Source organism: Anas acuta, chromosome 14 (assembly GCF_963932015.1).
Source record: "Anas acuta chromosome 14, bAnaAcu1.1, whole genome shotgun sequence".
NCBI classification, from domain to species: Eukaryota; Metazoa; Chordata; class Aves; order Anseriformes; family Anatidae; genus Anas; species Anas acuta.
In genome coordinates, this window is record NC_088992.1 from 18,147,060 (window position 1) to 18,165,934 (window position 18,875).

Here is an 18,875-nt window from a genome sequence, read left to right on the forward strand (position 1 = left end):
ACTGTTCATTTTACAACCACTGGCTGCTGGATGTAAATGACCGTGTAACATTAGGCTTTCCACAAAGACCAGGTTCTCATCAAATGAGTCAGTAAGACTAAGCTCTCTTTCTTGCATAGTTGTCTTTCATCCCACTTGCATCTTTCAGACAACAAAACCAGCTAACTTTATCATTTTCTCCATATGGAGAGAGAACTCTAGTCTTCTTAAATTATTACAGTAAGTTCCTCATTAAAATGCCTCTCTCTACTTCAGCCAACCCCATAAATTGAACACTAAGTACTTCTCAAATCAAACAGCTCATCTTCAGAAGCACAAGTAAACACACAAAGATGGCATTAATGTACAAGAACCACCGATTTATTTCTTCAGACTTAGAAAGCATTTTCAGTATTTCATTTCTCCAGTATTACTGTAAGTGACATGCTAAGCTTTGTATATTTTCTCTTTGCAGCACATGTATACAAAATATTAGTATATACAATTAGTAAAAACACAGCTCATGTTTCACTTGAGTTCCAGTATTTTTTATTAACAGAAATTCACCAGAAATAACAGAGTAAAATAATTGCAAGCTGTATATATTGTACAGTTCAGATAAATCATTTCTTCCGTACAGTTCAAGAAATACATTGTCTTTCAGACAAGCCTGATATTAAGTTTTGTTGTGAAGATTTAAGATTAGAACACTAGGTCACTTAGAGTGTAATTTTATGTTGCTTTTCTGAACCATTGGTTTAAGAAGAAAATGGAAAAAAAATCATTTAAAATGTTTATTCTGCTAAAACATTCTTAATTTTAGATGCAGTTCAACAGATTCCTTCCACCTTGCCAAAATCCAAGTCTATAAAAATGAATGTGTAATGGGCATCCTCAAACCCAATTAAAAAAAAAAGGTTCTGTTGATATTCCTGGCCACATAACATTGATCAGGTAAGACAGCTGGCTGCAACAGCTATGACTATTTAAGAATCCAGTGAGCACAACATTGGTAAAACAGATTTCCCTTAAGACCTTGATCTTAGCTATGGGATGCAAAGAGATTCACATAGACAAGGCAGACCAAGTCTGACATGGAAATCCTCTTCTGGAGATCAATAGTTGCATTATCTAGGCCCAGGAAAGAAATCAGCATGTCCTGAATACAAATTAAAAAAAAAAAAATCCAAACCAACCATACAATATAACTTTTTATATCTGACCTGTATTACGTAGGCCACAAAGGAGAGAGTCTCTGGAAAGTGCTCCTGTCATTGCTATCAAAGCAACTATAATCAGCAAAATTAATTTAACATGGAAATGAAAAAATTAGGTACAAAATAACATCATACACGAATGCAGGCTTTGTTATCCTTTTCGCCTAATTATTATTCACCTTTTCTGAACTTAAGTTGCGCTGTTAGAAAAACAAACTAAGCAGTCCAAGATTGTGAGGATGTTACTGGGAGTCTAGAACATGCAGCCCTCTGTGGCCTCCAATTTGAGGATGACCAAGTGTAGTTTTTCTAAAAATAGTCTGTTCTATATCACTTCTCAAGTAATCATGCTAATATGTATAACATACAGCACCCAATTTTACCTTGAACAAATAGTCTGTTGAAATCTTCTGTATTACTTAAGTTTATTGATGATGTAAAATATTTTTCTTCATAGCAAGAAAAGATTACACTTAGTTTCTATTACCTGCAATGCAAAAACATTACTAAGTTTGGATTTTGCACTACTGCTCCCTCACATTTAACAACTATTTGTGTGCTGGGGGAAAGGAAGGCATTAGATTGCACATAACAGGTAAGACCAGAACTTCAGACACTGGAATACATTCTGAAGCAAAGGTCTGCTCAAGATCTGTATCCTTCCCCATCTCCATGTGGAATCTTCCACATTCACCTGCAGCAGGCTTTTTACTTCCTACCTGTATACCTACAGCAGTGTAAGGTCCTGCAAGTACCAACTAAAAAAACAGGGCTCAATCCTCTAAGTCACCTTTACCCTTATTGCCATTGCAATAGATACTGACTACCACTGGATTAGCTACAACAGGTAAACTGTATGAGAAATCAGTGGGTGATACACAGCCACAAAACAAGGTTCACATCTTACAATCTCATGCAAAACAGTTGGGTCCATAACCCACTCCTTCACATTAAACACACTTTCTGTTGTCTGACCCGACAAACAGCCGTCTCAGCTAGCATTAAAACAGGGCTGGGAAATGCAATGGCCAAAAGTACACTGGAAATACCCCACAGCTGTAGCCTCCCAACACATGCTGTAAAACACAGGAGATGCCATCTCCTTCCTTCCCTAAGTGAAGCAGACTATGCAAGACTGCCATATGTTCTTTGGGTAAGTTAAAGAGATACAAGGACACAGATGAATGTCCATGCTTACCTTCTTTCAAAGGAGTTCTTGGAGAAATATTTTCCTTGCTGCCATGCTGGAAAGCTTTGGAAGGATCAAACCGCCTAATGCCCTGAATTGCACAGAGTTGCTCCTGAAGATCCCTGTTTGCTTGCTTTTGTTTTGCTAGCAGTGCACGCAGTTTGGAGACATCCTAAGGAAAACAATCCTTAGAAGTTAGATTAAGAACACAAGAAAAGATCACCCTGTATACCACGTATCTAGTCCTCACTAAAACAGATTATCTTGCTGTTCTGGAACTGGTGGTTCATACTAGCCTAGCACACACAAGGAATTTAAGAACCATAGAAAACAAGTAGCTTGCAGAGTTAGTCTGTGAGTAGTTAGAGAACTCAGCAAATAAACAAAAAGAATCAAGTAAATGAATTTCCAATTTCTAACATTACAATTAGACAAACCTGTTTCAAGTGGGTGTTCTCCTCCTTCAACTTCATAACATGCTTGATTTTTTGTTTCTGGTTCTGGTGGCCAAGTAGTTTCGCATATGCATCACTTAGTTTATTCAGTTCTTCTTGGGCTGCACCATGCTCACTTAAGAGAGCATTCTTCTCTGCTTCAAACGCATCTAGCTGGCGCTGAAATACATAGTACTTCTTTTTAAGTCTAACTTTTTTTTTTTTTTTTTTTAAAGCTGACTGAGATCTACAGAGAACGATTGTTTTGGGAAGTGACATAGCTGGATGAAGGGACGGTAACTTAGGAAATGGTAACAAGGTGAATGCTGTAGAATGGGAGATAGCATGTTTATTTCTCAAGAGAAAAACTTGAGTCAATGTACTAATAAAGTCTGAAGTCAACACTGTAATAAACATCTATTTCTTCACATACCTGAAAAGGCTTAGTTTTGTTATGCAACTCTTCATATAGATTACGCCAAGTCTTTATCTCTTCTTTTAAGCTAGAGGTCATATCTTCACTTTCGGTTTTCCTAAGAAGCAAAAAATAGAATTTCAGCTCTCAGCATTTCTTCACAATAAAACTTGGGTGTGCTACAATACCCACCCAAGTTTAATTTCTGAAAAGTCACCTTGATCTTTGATCTGCTTCAAGTTTTTTTTGTAGGTCTTCAGTTTGCTCTTTCAGTTTTTCCTGAAGCTTAGTGATTTGTGCAAGGCAAGACTCTCTTGTTCTCTCTGCTTCTGCTTCTTTCAGTGCAAGCTTTGTCTGGGCTTCTAAAAGCATCCTGAGGAAAACATCAACCATCCATAATGAACCATCCCTAACTTTTTTTATTTTATTATTTACACTAGTAATTAATATTAAAATACGAGTAACCATGTTTGAAAATCTGTTACTTGAACTGAAATGAAGGTTTGTGCTAACAGTACCGTAAGAAAACAACATAGTACAGAAAACAATCAAGTTCAAGATGTGGTTTAACTTCTATGAAGAAGCAGTGCTTTCAAACTAAGGAAGTCTTGTGTTTCTTATTTGCGGCTGTTTAATACTAGGAGCTCTTAATGGAAGATACTCTAGTAGGCATGCAGAAGTTTGCTCAAGCAGAAGCTAGCCAAGATCATTCAGTGTGGATGACCTCAAGGATTCACAAATTTTACATCTAAAACGTTGACTTCACTCTCTTACCTAAGCTATTTATTTTTATCATTTAGGTGGAGACTAAATCCATCCCCCTGCCACACTCTACAGTAGGCATCTAAAACAGCAAATAGCTCTTAGCTGCTTTTCTTTTAACAACTGTAATAGAAACTGGAAGAAATATTTTCTCCTTGCTTGTTTGATAAAGGACATCATCTTAAAACCAAAGGTGCTTTAAAATAAGATGCAGTAAGCTGTAATTCTTTTTTGGACTGTCTTAACATCCTGGCTATAAGTGAATGAAAAAGCAGAAGCATTACAGAAACATTTTCTAAATCAGCAAAGCGTTATGACAGATGGGGAGATCAGAAATGGCTCAACTTAGTTTGGCCAAAAAAAAGGGTTTTAATGCAGTTGCATGTGAATGGTTGACACATTCAACTGCTGAAAACATTAGAGCATAGTTGCAGACTTAAAACCAACTTCAGCTTTGGAAGCTAGCTAGTGATGACACTCAGAGAAGCAGGGAAGGAAATTCAGTGGACACACAATATACTCCATAATGCAGCACGTGTACAGGCAGTTGCCTCAGTTGCTTGATAATGGCAGTTGTACACTGGGACCGTTTATGACCCAATTCCCTCATTTCCTCCCATCACTTGCCCACAACAGGGAGCTTGCACATGGTCTGCCACACTGAGCTCAAAGGAGAACATGCACCACTAAGCTGCTGTTACCTGCTCAGAGAAACATATCCACAGTACTGCCCAAAGACAACTGCTGGCTCTACTACTTTTCAGCTGCACTGTGATGTTGCATATTGGGAAGAGGGCAGACTTTTGTTTACTTCACTGCAGTGCATTAATTTGAGGACTGTTAATCAGCATCTGCTTGTGAGCAGAACTTGAGATAACAGACGTTATTCAGGAGAGTGGCAGATGGTCAGATCTGAATTAAATATGTTTGTATGCCCCTGTGGATCCTACTAGTTCATGGAACAGTCATTATAACTAATATGTCTCATAAAAACAATATTCCAACAGAATTCAGTTAAAGATTTTCCTTTACCTGCATTCCACCTAAAGAAAAATTTGCAAGCAATTAATTGAGTCGATTAGTTTTCTAATACATATAATGCTAACGTATTTCGTCTATCAACATTTTCAACCTTCTGCACAGAGAAAAAGGAAGATATGTACAGTTACATCAAATGCTAATATTATTTGATAGAGCACCATGCTAAGTTCTAGTTAAGAAGGTAAGCTTCAGCTGGCTTAAGGAAAAGTTTGTCAGTCCAATACCTTGCACATTCTTCTTTTGCTTTGTCTTTAGCATACTCTGCTTCCTGAAGCAGCTGTAGATTATCTTGGCTTGTTTTTTTTAGTTCAGCAATTTGTTCTTGCAGAGATGTATTCTCCACTTTAAGGCTGCATATTTCTTCAGCTATTGTCTTCTTGTAGCTAGTATGATAGTGCAAATAAGAAAATACTTGTTACTTTAAAAGAATTCAGTCAGATTAACCAGTTCAGGCCCCATGAGAGCAATCCAAACTCAAGCTGCAAAGGCATAAAAGATTTTCTAATCCATTAAGCCATAAGCAGCAAAACTATGGCATATTCTGTGATACGTTTAACGTTTCTACCTAGATATGAAAACACTGCCTATAAAAACAACAATATCTGAAGGATGCCTGATCCTTCAGGTTTGCCTTACGTTCTTAACAATAACAGTATCAATATTAATATACTACAATCTGAATATTGTGACAACAAAGATCCGCAAGAACTGTAGGACAATCATCGGTTTTGAGCCTGAACAGCAGGACTTACTGCAAGATATTTTAATGTACAGAGACCATCTTTACTAGTTACAACTCTCATTGAGTATCAAGAGCGCTTGGGTATTCCACTTGGTTGCATTTTAGAAGAAACATCCACAGCTTCCTCAGCAAGATTACATAGTATGTCATTACACTTGACTAATACTCAAAAGGAATAAATAACATTTCTTAATACTATCAGAAAAAAAAAAAAAACCAACACAAAAACGCTGTAATATTACACCAGCTGTCATATACAATGTGAAGTACTAAGACAGAAGAATAAAGAGCATATGTTGTTATAGTTTCAGAGATCATTGCTGCCAGACATCTTAATGGAACTTAAATACCTTTCAAACTCAGCAAGAGTCTTTCCAAGTTTACACAATGTGTTGCTATGCTCTTCCTGGATTTGCCGAACTGCACTGCTGTGCATTTCGTTGATTTGCTCCAACTCAGCATTCTTCCTAAAATAAAAATGCAACACTCCATGCCTGAATGTATTACCTGTTACAGAAGGCTGGCAGCAGCAGCAGCAATACTTGCATACTGACAAATCAGTAACGTCACTGCCACAACTTTTCATGTATTAAAGCACCATCTTCATAGCAAACAAAGACTTCACCCACCCCTTAATTTCCAAGTTATCTTATGTGTGGAATAGATTTAATAGTTACTAGTAAGATTTCAATACATGAAAGTTAAAAACAACTTGCTTGAAAAACCTATCCTAGTGATTGCCTTCTTCAGAACATAAATACCAATAAAAGAAATCCATGCAGCTTATTCTTCCCAATAACTTCACATTACTACAGTACTGGCATGTCAGACAACTCTCAGCATACTAATTAAACAGCTTTAAATAACATAAGTTAAAGTTATTTAAATCATTCAGCTAGATTGCTTCTAACTGCTGCCATTAATCAAAACCCAGCAAGAAATACATTCCGATGTGTTCAGGTTTCTTTAAAACCTGAATTAAACTTAAAAGCTTTGCTTATGCTGCTGATTTAACATGTTTTCCTTCCAAAACTGTAAACTGAGATTACTTCACTAACCCTTTCAACTTTACTTCCATCTGTGCAAGTTCAAGAGTTTTAGATTTGGTTTCTTGTTCCAACCACTTCACCAACTTCTCAGCTTTCTTCTCCTTAGCATGCAATTTATCCAGCTCATTCATTGCAACCTTCATCTCTTCTTCCAAGAGGTGTCTCTCACTTGTTACCTCATCTTGAAAATCTAGTAACCTCTGCTGGATAGATGCAGACAGCTCCTGCGGGCCGGAATATAACTGATTTTAAAATTACTAGTAGTTTTCTAGATATTGAAGGCTACTTCGCAATGCTCAAACCTTATAGCACCATAGTAAGAGCAAATTTATGGAAGAAGCAGAACAACTATCATGCCAGCTTTGATTCTTATAAGACATGGTATCACACAGTTTTTGCTGGCCAGCATCCATTTCTACATCCCACAGATTAAACCATGATTAGCATAGCAACTCTATGTTTAACCAAAATCAGAACATTCAGTCCCAGGCATTGGGATTAGAATATTTTTAGACTAATTTTAAGTCTGTATTTACCTTCTCTTGCTGCAGCTGAGAGAGAACCTCCTCTTGCTTCTCAAGCAGTTTTTGGTGTTCTTGTTCTTCTAAGCTGATTTTTTTTTTCAGATCTTCTATTTCAGCATTCATACTCAGGATTTTTCCCCTGCTCTCAGAAGACTCTTTTTCTGCATAGAGCAATTGTCAGTATAACAGGTAGTGCTTTCTCTACCTTCAAAGAAATATAGCACTTTTTCTTCGTAGTACTTTAATTCTAATTCATCCTAGCTTTAAAGTTAGACATAGGAAAACAAAAACACTCATCTTTTACTCGCCTGGGAACTCACCAAGAATCCCACTTCAAATAATGTTTTAAGGGATAGGACTTTTAAGGGAAGGGATATTTTAATATAGGGATCTTTGGTTCAATGAATTAGCTTTTATCAAACCAATTAGGAATGGGGACAGCTATGGCTGAAGAAAAACTTCTGAATGATTCCCTCAAAGATGGGCTGGTGGAGATAGGAGAGGGGAAAGGGAGAATAGGGCAGGGCTGAAGGTTTCCTGGACGCACAGTACTTCAATGAACTAGTGCATAAATCTCTAACAGTGTATTACAGCAATATAGCACTGATTCTCAAGGAAGATTATGGAACAAGTCATTTTTGTCCAACTTTCAGATTAAAGCCTAGCATGCAAACAACTTTGAATTCTGTAGTGCCTACCTTAGTATACCTCCATGGAAATATAAATTTAGACTGGACAGAGGTGTTTCCAAGGAGTTTTCCATATACGCGGAATTATTAGCGAGCTGTTCTCAGTTGGAGCTTAGAGAGCTGACTTAGTTTTGAACCCACACAGACATTTTAAACAAACCTATTAGAGATGCTTTAGGATGTATAAGTGAGCCCAACTATGTGAACAGCAAAAAGGCACTAGCGATTACCTTTTTCTTGTTCAAGCAACTCACACCTTTCATTAAGTTCTCTGATCAGCGTACATGATTCTTCCTCTTTTGTTTTGAGTGTATCAGTCAGGATCTTGATGTCTTGGTCTTTCTTTATCAAAGTCTCTTTCATCTGGGCAGCATCTAGTTTGTATTTCTCTACAGTTTCTGCAATACTACTGTAGAAGAAAATTCAGGTATTTGTTAACACTAAGTTTCATTTTTAAGCTTACACTTCAGCACAAAAGAGAAATTCTTCAAATACTTAGTACAGGTGGTTTTCGACAGAAAAGCAGCCTTCAGCTAGTGTTCCAGGTAAGTTTTTGCGCACTAAGACAGGTTACTTAAAATTAAACGCAACTGATTTCAAAATGGATGCTTTAAGAAAAACTTAGATGATCACACAACCTAAAATGGTTTTGTATTTTCACCACATTCTGAGCTAGGTACACTTGACTATGAAAACTGGTTAGTGTTTCTATCTGTTACAAAGCACTGGACTGATAATTTTTACTATCAGACTACGCTCTTCTCAAGCAAAAGCAACATGGATCAACTCTTGAATGAAAACCAGAATATTACGAAGTCCACTGGAAGTTAAAACTGTTTTTACAAGTGAGTGCTCAAAGGCATTACTGCCAGTAATTTAGAGGAAAACAAGTCTAGCTTGATTTATGAGTTTAAGTAAATCATGTTAGAAAACTGATTTCAGGACTGATACAAAACTTGTCCATAATACTGCTTAGCCCACAAAAGTGCAGTCATTTAGAAATGTAATTAAAATATTACCTTCTGACTCCTTCCTATTATCTGGAAAAAGGTCAGATTCCCCTTCCCACCCCTTCATTTCAAAACATAATTGTTGCCAACCTTCTACTTCATCCAGCAAGAACAAGGCTTAGTTTTACTGCCCTCTTAATTTACCCAGTCCAATCTAAGAACAATTTGTTTTTACCTGAGCTCTGTGATATATTCCAAGAGTTTTTCAGTGTCAAACTTGTCTTCAGCTTTCTCTCTCTCCGTAGCAGATCTAAAAATCAAGCAGCTTTCATGATGGATGTATTGAAACATTTCAGAGCTATTTCTAAGCTATTTGTTTACAGATAAGCAAGTACAAACAAATTGTTTGACCACAACTTAAGAGTAACATGTTCTTTCTGTAATCCAGTGTGGCTGACAAACTCATATTGACTCTAAGAGGTGATTCTGTGATCTTCTACTCTTTATTCCATATGGTCTTCTCATTTGTACTAAAGATATTGAACTACCTTCCACCATGAGCAAATATGCTAGAAGGGCTGCATGAGCTAGACAAATCATCACTGCTTCCCACTGTGAACTGCAGTACCTGTGTTATTAGCTTTGTGTATTTCAACTTAACGTAAAACATCCACTCATATTCAAGCACTAGGATTTTAGGTAAGAGCAGAAGGCCCTTGAGTGTAAGGAAAACTTGCCAGTGCTGAGCTTCTTTCCATCAAGTTCATTCCAGGCCTTTATCTCCCCCGAAACTATATGCTTGCTGGAAGTATATGCAGCTAAGCCCAGATACATTGCCGTCTAAGTGCATTTCCTACATTACCACTTACAGTTTTTCTTTTAACTCTGCTACTTTTCCTTTTGAATGCTCTAGATTCCTTTGCACCTCCTGCAGCTTCATTTCCATGTCTTCCTGTTTTGCAAGTGCAGTCTAAAAAAATAAACAAAACCAAAAATAAGTCCATTGTCTAAGACAAAGATAAACTGAAATTAATTCATAACCAGGATTTAATTACAGTACTTGCTACTATGCTAAATGTGACTCCTATATTCAAATTATCCACCTGTAAAGATATTAACATTTGTTAAAATTACAGACAATAACCACCCAAATAAACCATGTCTAAGCTTCAAACCACATTTCCAACCACTGGTTTTCAATGATATTAACAGTCTGACCAACAGACTGATACTGTTACAGAAGTATTTCTAGGCTTCCTTCCTCAGTCTTACTTACTCAGAGATACTTTACATCAACAGCAAAAACAAGATTTGTTGTTTGATCTTTCTTTCATAATTCCACTGAGCAAAAAGTAGAAGAAACTACAGAATTGAGGACCGAAACTGAGCACGATCTGTGGGACTGCTGCAAGCCCTTCATTGAAAAGTTCCTGAACAGCTCAGTTATTATCCCGTGCAGTGCAAGGCAGCTTACTTTTTCCTTAGCATCCCTCTTGTTTCTGAGCTTCATTAACTCCATACACAGGCTGCTCATTTTCTTCTGCACACCATCTTCACACAGCTTATTAGAAATAAACAGCAAATCAATAAGCATAACAGTTTCATATCAATCATTCTTCAGGCTGTCAAAAGAGCATCCCCCTACCACCCACACCTCTGATGATCTCTGTCTGTCCTGGACAGCAATGTTAGGCAGTCCAGCTCTTGTCTTTAGATAAACACACAGTATCTCAAGATGTGTTCTATACCTCAACAGGCAAGTTCCCTCTTCACCAGGGAACTCAGTAACATCAAAGTCAAAGCAAATAGGTGATATATTCATTTGAATACCTTAGATTTTAGTAGTTCATTGGTTCTTGTTAGTTCCAGAAGCTGTTTTTTCAGGCAAGCAACATTTGCCAAAAGAGATGTTTTCTCCTGAACTGCAGCACTCAGCTTAGCTTCAATCTTAACAAAATCCTCATCCAGAGCCCGAAGTTTTTTATCCTGCTCTCCACGCTCTTTCACTAATGCACGAATCTACAACATAACAAGTATTCTTTTTTATTTAATGATATAACTTTTATTAAATAATCACTAAACCATGCCTTTTGTTTTCCTAGAAAGGCTGAGTATCTAAACTGTATTGACTTCCATTCAGAACATGCATCTTAAAGTTTGTCATTCACAGAAAAGGACATGAGACAATCACAATTCCATATTGTTAAATGCCATAGATTTGCAGTCCTAAATCTCAACTTATCCTAGAGTTAGAATACGCTTTGCTTTAACTTGTGAGAGAAGAAAACTCTCCTCCTCGGCTGTGGAATAGAAAGGCATAGTGTGCTATCTGAGACAAACGGAACATAGATTAGTAGTAAGCTTATTGTTTTGATTATGGGAAGCAGTAAACATATTCCAGAATTGCACACACATAATGTATTCATACCTCCTTCTCCAGTGTCTTCTGTTTCTTCTTCTCTTTCATGAGTATGAGATCTTTTCTAGGCTTCAGACTCCCACTAACCGGCTTTTTAAAACAAACTTATTAGAAATATTTAACTGATTTCTCGCTGCATATTAATTTAACATTAGAGTTCAGCGTAACAGTAGGCAACACTGTTAAAGACACACACAATAATCAAAAACAAATGTCTCTCTCCCGCAGATCAGCCAGATTAGAGTCAGTTTTACCACGGTACTGTTGTGTAAACATTACCATGAATGGACAGCTCAAGGCCTTTGTGACAGGAAGGAGACTGAGAAAACCTGAGACAAACACATCCCCTGAATTCAATAAAAACACTTTAACCTCTTAAGTTCAGCTTAAAGTTCTGCTTTGTTTGCCTAACTTCCTCCTATATCATGAGTACTAGTAAACTCAGTTACTAAGTCAGGGTTACCATTCAACTCATTAACCCATTTATTTCCTTGCATATTGCACTGAGAACCTGTATATACAGTGTTGTCCCCTCCTTGTTTCTTTTAGCACTGTGTTTATGCTCTGGCCTGTCTACCATAGAAAAGCAACAGAAACAAGATCTCGCATAGAAGCATCTGCACCACAATTACAAGGTAAGAGAAAAAAAAAATAACCCCCAAACCACAAACCCATAGCAACCTACATTAAAGCAAGCTTCGTAAAGCCACTCAACACACCACTCAGTAGTCCCCAGTAATCATCATATGATCCCAAATAAAGTTAATCCATTTCCCTCCTTTGCGACTAAGGAATCCACACAAAATAACGTGTTCCATACATAGTTCACCAAGATAGGTTAATGGCAATTGTACAAAGGGACTAGGTGATTTAACTAGTTGCAGGGATGTTGAACCAGAATTCATAGCGCTACAGATACCACAGAAGAGTCTTACCACTGATCCAAGAGATCTACATCCCCCTCCAGTTACAGAGGTAGGTGCATTCTTCTCACTGTTCTGATTTGTCTCACCTGCAGAAGGATGTAGAAAAGAACAGTGAAGGAAAGCATTGGGCTTGCACATGGTGAGAGAAGTTTCACCAAGCTAGACAAAGTCAACTGATTTTCTATACAAAGGACAGAAGGCTATCTGTTTATAAAACTACTTGCCTAACAACTTAAGGCCAGCTGTTTTCCTACTATCATCAAGCAATTCAGTATTAGTCAGCGGGGCACTTGACAAGGTTCAGAGGCAGACTACCTGATGACAGCCTATTTTGAGAATTCACCTTCTTCCAAGTTCTCCACCACCATCCAGATTCATGCTGTCAGTTTTCAGTTGAGGAGTATCTTACATCTTAACAAACCATGAGAACGTCACTAAAAGTAAAGTGTCCTGGTTTCAGCTAGGATAGAGTTAATTTTCCTCCTAGTAGCTAGTAGGGTGTTCTGGATTAGTAGTATGCTTTGGATTAGGATGAGAAGAGTGCTGACAACCTGCTGGCGTTTTAATTGTTGCAGAGTGGTGCTTGCACCAAGCCAAGGATGTTTCAGCTTCTCACTCTGTCCTGCCAACGGGCAGGCTGGGGGTGCAGCAAGAGCTGGGAGGGGACAGACCCAGGACAGCTGACCCAAACTGGCCACAGGGGTATTCCATCCCATCTGGGGTCATGCTAAACAGTATATAGGGGTGGCTGGCTGGGGTGGGGGGGCTGGGCTGCTCAGGGTTAGGCTGGGCATCAGGTGGTGAGCAGTTGCATCGTGCATCACTTGTTTCTTACACGTTATTATTATTATTTTCCTGTCTTAATAAACTTCTTTTATCTCAACTCACAGGCTTCACTTTCCCATTTATCTCCCAGAGAGGGAGGGGGGAGGGTGAGCAAACGGCTGTGTGGCGTTTAGCTGCCAGCCGGTTTAAACCACAACACAACGCTCATGAAGTACTTGAATCATACGTCTGAACTCCTGGTTAACAGAAATTACATATAAAATTGTTTACAGAAAAAAAACGCTCCAATAGACATGTTGTTACCACTCTAGTTGAGATGCAGGATAGGCAACGAGCCCCATTACCAAAGCAAAGCGAGTAATAATTTTTTAAAAGAGCACAAAGCAGGAACAGCGTGGCAGCACGAACAAACGCAGCTGTCGGAGGCGTTACACCCCCCGTTCCGCAAGGCCTTAGGGACTACTCACCCTCCTGCCTCCCAGCCCGGCGATGCATTTCGGAGGGCAGCGCACGCCTCGCGGCCGCTGAGGCCTCGTCACGGGATCCCGGCTGCGGGCCGCGAGCTGGAGCTGCCGCGCACACAACAGCCACAGGTCACGAGGGGAACGGCTGAGGCCGGTAACCCCCCAGCCCCAGCTCGGTAAAGCTCCCGACCCCCCAGGCAGAGAGGCGAAGGCCGCGGTTTCCCCTCAGAGCCCCCCCCCCTCCCCGCCCCGTACCGCAACCGCCGCGCCGCGGAGCCGCCTCACGCGAGGCCATGGCGGCAGCCGCCGGCCGCGCGCCGCGATTCGAATGGGGCCAACGGCCGCGCGCCGCGGGGAGCCAATCGCCTCCCCCCGCTGCCGGCCCCGGCGGCCAATCGGCGCGCTCCGAGCGGACCGCGCGCGTCACCCGCCGCGGGGCGGGACGGGCGGCGCGCGTGCGCCGTGGCCCGGGCGGCGGGCGGAGGGGCGGCCCCGGCGGCGGGGGCTCGATGGCGGCGCCCTTCGAGGAGCGCAGCGGCGTGGTGCCCTGCCGCACGCCCTGGGGCCGCTGGTACCAGACGCTGGAGGAGGTGTTCGTGGAGGTGCACGTGCCGCCCGGCACCCGGGCCAAGGACGTGAGCTGCAGCCTGCAGAGCCGACACCTGGCGCTGGCCGTGGGGGGCCGGCAGCTGCTGCAGGTAGCGGCCGGGGGGGTGCGGGCGGTGCCCGCGGGCTGCCGGGCACCCCCCGCGGGGCCTTGTGCTGCTCTGTGAGCCGCCTGGCACCGCCTGCGGGCGGAACTTCGCTGCTGAACGCAGCACAAGAAGCGGGGATTGGGTTTCTCGTGGGTGAAAAGCGATTCTCTGTGCGGTGACAGCCGTGCCTTACGCCGTGGGTGGGGTACCCTTAGTGGGCACACGGGAATTCGGATGGCGAATGAATTCAAAGTCCTGTTACCCACTGAGAAATACAGGCCTGCCTATGAATTGGGACGCGGAAACTAAACGTATGTTTTTCATGTCAAATACCTGATTAAAAAGACACAGCTGTAACCACAACACTTTGATAGGCCATGTACAAACCTGTGCTAGTCAGGCCTGGTTGTGCTACCCCTTGCGAAGGAATTCTGAGCGCAAGGAGGTGGGTAAGTTATGAGCAAAGCCATGCAATGCGGACTGGTCACTGAGCAGGTTTTCCTGTTAAGTAATCTTGGTCATGTCTTTTGCAGGGTAAGCTTTTTGACTCTACAATAGCTGATGAAGGAACATGGACATTAGGTAATAACCTGTCTCTCAAATGACGTTTTGGAGTATAATAGAACTTGCCAAAATATGCTGTGGAAGAGTTGACCCATGTTTTTTGTTACGGGAAATGCTTTCTTCTGATTCTGATCAAGTTATGATTCTCTGTGAAAAATGATAATTGTTATTGCCAGACTAAGGAACTAAGGTAGTACAAAAGCCCTAGGTAGTACAAAAGCCCTAAGGTATTAAGGACTAGGGGAGAAATGCCACATCTGGGAAGGTAGTATTCAATCAATTAGGAATACTTCCTTAGAACTAACATTTACTTTTTAGGAAATTAGTACTAAGAAGGTTTTTGCAAACCCTTATTAAAACTGCACTGGTACAGTTACGTCCAAGAGAATCAGAAAGCAATCTAACAATTGGGCTAAGGTACTTAAAGGAGCAAAACGCTTCTCTGATTGTTGCTTTGTAAATATTGCAGTGTTCAGAGTAGTTTTTGAAAAACACATTTGTGGGCTGTGCTTTCCTATAACGGGTTTTATTTTCCATTAAGAATAAACATCGATTGGTAGTTTGGTAACTTAATCATTAAAACCAGAAGTGTAAATAAACATTGCAAAGTGAAGCCTACTCTTTTCTAGCGTGCAAACAGTCTTCAAAATTCACTTTATAATGTTGCGCTTCCTCAATTAAGTTGAACTAAACATGTAGATGTTACCTTTGAGATGCACTTCTAATATCTTCATGATACTTCACACTGCCTGCGTTCAATAGCAATTGATTATAATTCCATGTTGCTTAAACTTAGTTCTGGTTTTATTGGTAATAACCTCCCTGTGAAGCCTGACCTGAAATACTTTGTTATTACCATAGCTGATCTGTATATACTAATAGGTTAAATCTCTGTTGTGAACCTCTCTAAAAGGTTACTTTACATTGGAATAGAAGTACTTATGAACAGTGCTTTAATTCCTCAAAACAGCTTTAGTATTTTACAGGTCTGAAAGTGTGGGCTGCATAGGCTTGCTTTGTCTCAGGTTGTGTTTCTTGGTAATGGTTTTATTTATTAATAACTCCATTGGCATTAAGAATTGAAATTACTTCAAGAAATCCCGTGCTTTGACATATTAACAGTGAATACAGCAAAAAAGCTTGCACGAAGGACAGAGTCTAATAGGTGTGTTTTGTCTCTTCATTCAACAGAAGACAGAAAACTGATACGAATTGTTCTGATGAAGACGAATCGAGATGCTGGAAATTGTTGGACGTCTCTGTTAGAAAATGATTATGCTGCTGATCCTTGGGTACAAGACCAGATGCAAAGGAAACTTACACTGGAACGATTCCAAAGAGAGGCAAGTCAAAGGTCCCTGATTACTACTTATATTTTGTTTGCATGTGTAGGTTATGGGCGTGAAAGCTGGGTAAAACGTCTGCTGTATTGTGCCATGGAAACGTATACTGTAGGTCAATAGATAAAGACCTGTGAACATTCTGTATCAGTGTATTTTTAAGAGGTTGTTCTGCCTGTAGTCTGTCTGAAAGTTAAGTGAAAAGTTAAGGTGAGTGCCAGAGTGATACTGATTTTATGGTTTTGATATGTAACTAACAAAAAAGAGTTGGACTTGATGATCCTTAAGGGTCCCTTCCAACTCAGGATATTCTATGATTCTATGAAATTTTTATTTAAGTTAGGCTATGTATAATTTCTATTATCTAGAATTACAACATACCTATATCTACAACATAACATCATACTCTACTGAAGATGTTTGCATGTAATGTCAGATGATGGAGAACAGTTAGCTGGAAAATATTTTCTTTTGACTTCAACTAAAATTGCTTAAATTGTTTTGGTACAATTTTAGCACTCAGCTGTTCTTACTCATGTCAGCAAGTTGTACAACTACAACTTATTACCTGACAGCTGAATCAGCACATTACATGCTGCAACAAGTACTATGTTTATTGACTTTGTGTATCCAGCATGGCAGGTACTTAGAGTCTTTAAATTGTAATTTCAAGGGATATCAAAAGCCAGAAAACTTTGTTAATTTCCTTAATACTACTTCACTGTGAGATAAAACTGCTTGCCAAGTTAAGAATGACATTACAAATTTAGGTAGTGGGCAACCAAACTATGGCAATGCAACATTTACTTGTTGATGCATTCTCCAAGCAGAATTTCAGTGCTCTGGCACTGGTTAACAAGTTGATAGCTGCATGACCTTCTTAGAGTGTTAACATGTTAACAGAAATGTTTTTTTGTTTTGTTTAAATCACTGCTATTCAAGAAAAATCTGTCTGCTAAACTTTTATCTCCATCAGAACCCTGGATTTGACTTCAGTGGTGCAGAAATCTCTGGAAATTACAGCAAAGGAGGACCAGACTTTTTTAGCCTTGAAAAATGAACTCTTTTAACCTATGTTCCTGGAGAGAAATTACACGTTGTACTGGAGGACAGGAATATGTAATTGGTGAAGACTTCAGTGATCTAGTCAGCGGATTGTTGGCAAGTAATTACTTCAGCAAAGAGAAAGGAGGTCTCTTCTAGCAGAACAAAGTGTTAGCAGCTGATTCATAAGCTGCAATAACTTTCTAGCATTAAAGGGATAAAATGCATGAAAAGGTGTATACAAAAAAAGTAACATCTTGAAGCAGAACACTTTCTCTGATACAACAGTAAACTAGTCAGTTATAAATATACCACTTGTCTTATGTAAGAATATCTTTATTGTTGAAGATGGATCCTGTAAGTAAGATACTGAATATTTTTTCGTAACTTGCAACTAGAAGGATATTGGGAAGGCTACAGTTGCACTTCTGAAACAGACTTGCACTTCTAGCAGCCCTGTAAGAATTTGTACCTTATTCTAAAATAGAGGTTAATAAACTACTGCATCTTGCCTCAACCGAGGTTTTACAATCCACTGCATTGCCCCATATATCACTAAAAGGGGCTCTCAGTTCTGTGTGCGTGTCTGGGAATGGGCCTGTGAGTGCTGCAACTGCAGCCAGGCTGTGGGGCAACGGGCGTGTGTGCCCACAGCTGGAGTGAGTGCAGGCTGTGCCCAGGGAAGTGGTGGCATCACTGTCCCTGGGGGTGTTCAAGGAAAGGTTGGACCTAGTGCTTAGGGACATGGTTTAATGGGTGACAGTGGTGGTAGGGGGATGGTTGGACCAGATGACTTTGAAGGTCTTTTCCAACCTTAATGATTCTGTGATGCCTTGCTGTCAGGTAAGTGATACTGGAAAATGGACAAGTCAAGTGAAAGTCTGGGTATACGTAACTGTGTTAACGTCATAAAGTCTTTCAGTAGAAATATTTAAAACTTTTCAAGTAAGAGAATGTAATAATTCTTGAAAAGAGTAGGAAGTGCTTAAGAAAGAAATACCTTGCTTCTATTTGCCACCACCATACAGTACAAGCTGCTTATATAAGTTGAACATGCAGCTGTAGATTTCTGCAGTTAGTTTTCAGTTCGATAGCCACACCGTAACCTTGGCCCCTGCATAATTTAATATTTTGCATGTGCCAATTACTTATCATGATTTTTCTACTTGTTCCTAAGGATGCAGCTCAGAAGCCATCCAACTGCATCACACGGGACGAATGACGTGGCAAACTAAATAGGAAGAAAACACAATTGCCAAATTCTGTTGTGTTCTGAACACTGAAACTATTTCCTGGAAGTAGGTCCTAAGCACAAGTCTCCCAGAGGTTGCCAACAGCATCTGTGATATTGTTGAACATTACTAGAAAAATTGCATCATTATTTCATTTGGGATATGGCAAAAATAAAGTAAGAGTTGTTGACAAATGCTTTCGCTATAATTACATCCAATGCTTTCTTGCACCAATAAGCAAACCAGCAGTACTCCTGAAATAATAAAGTGTGATTTTTCTACCCCCGTCATCTTTACAGAAATATATAGTAGGTTCAAATGCCATGGTAAGGTTTTAGAGAGCTTGCCATAGTGTACAAAAGTAGTTACAGGTTGGTATTAAGTGTTGAGGTTTAACGCGGCTGGCAGCAAAAA

At 39.9% G+C, this 18,875-nt stretch overlaps 2 protein-coding genes across 3 annotated transcripts; one reads left to right on the forward strand and one right to left on the reverse strand.

Annotated features, from left to right (window-relative positions):
• Positions 1-511: 511 nt before the first annotated feature.
• On the reverse strand, positions 512-13,991 carry HMMR (hyaluronan mediated motility receptor). Its single transcript, XM_068697993.1, has 18 exons — positions 13,842-13,991; positions 13,590-13,691; positions 12,346-12,422; positions 11,420-11,500; positions 10,822-11,010; positions 10,466-10,552; positions 9,861-9,961; positions 9,227-9,301; positions 8,272-8,450; positions 7,365-7,513; positions 6,838-7,052; positions 6,130-6,246; positions 5,262-5,420; positions 3,452-3,607; positions 3,253-3,352; positions 2,823-2,999; positions 2,395-2,557; positions 512-1,683 (listed from the first exon to the last, which is right to left on the reverse strand). The coding sequence occupies exons 1-18, from the start codon at positions 13,879-13,881 to the stop codon at positions 1,670-1,672; spliced, it is 2,181 nt and encodes a 726-aa protein (XP_068554094.1). The 5' UTR covers positions 13,882-13,991; the 3' UTR covers positions 512-1,669.
• A 41-nt stretch (positions 13,992-14,032) lies between these two features.
• Positions 14,033-18,742, forward strand: NUDCD2 (NudC domain containing 2). 2 transcript variants are annotated; one of them, XR_011101342.1, is made up of 5 exons: positions 14,033-14,284; positions 14,815-14,863; positions 16,037-16,188; positions 17,162-17,346; positions 18,407-18,742. XR_011101342.1 is itself a non-coding variant. In XM_068697994.1 (4 exons), the coding sequence occupies exons 1-4, from the start codon at positions 14,096-14,098 to the stop codon at positions 17,243-17,245; spliced, it is 474 nt and encodes a 157-aa protein (XP_068554095.1). In that variant the 5' UTR covers positions 14,033-14,095; the 3' UTR covers positions 17,246-17,746. The 2 variants fall into 2 exon arrangements, 1 of the variants encoding a protein (XP_068554095.1); XM_068697994.1 differs by lacking the exon at positions 18,407-18,742 and having other exon boundaries at positions 17,162-17,746.
• The last annotated feature ends 133 nt before the right edge of the window (positions 18,743-18,875 follow it).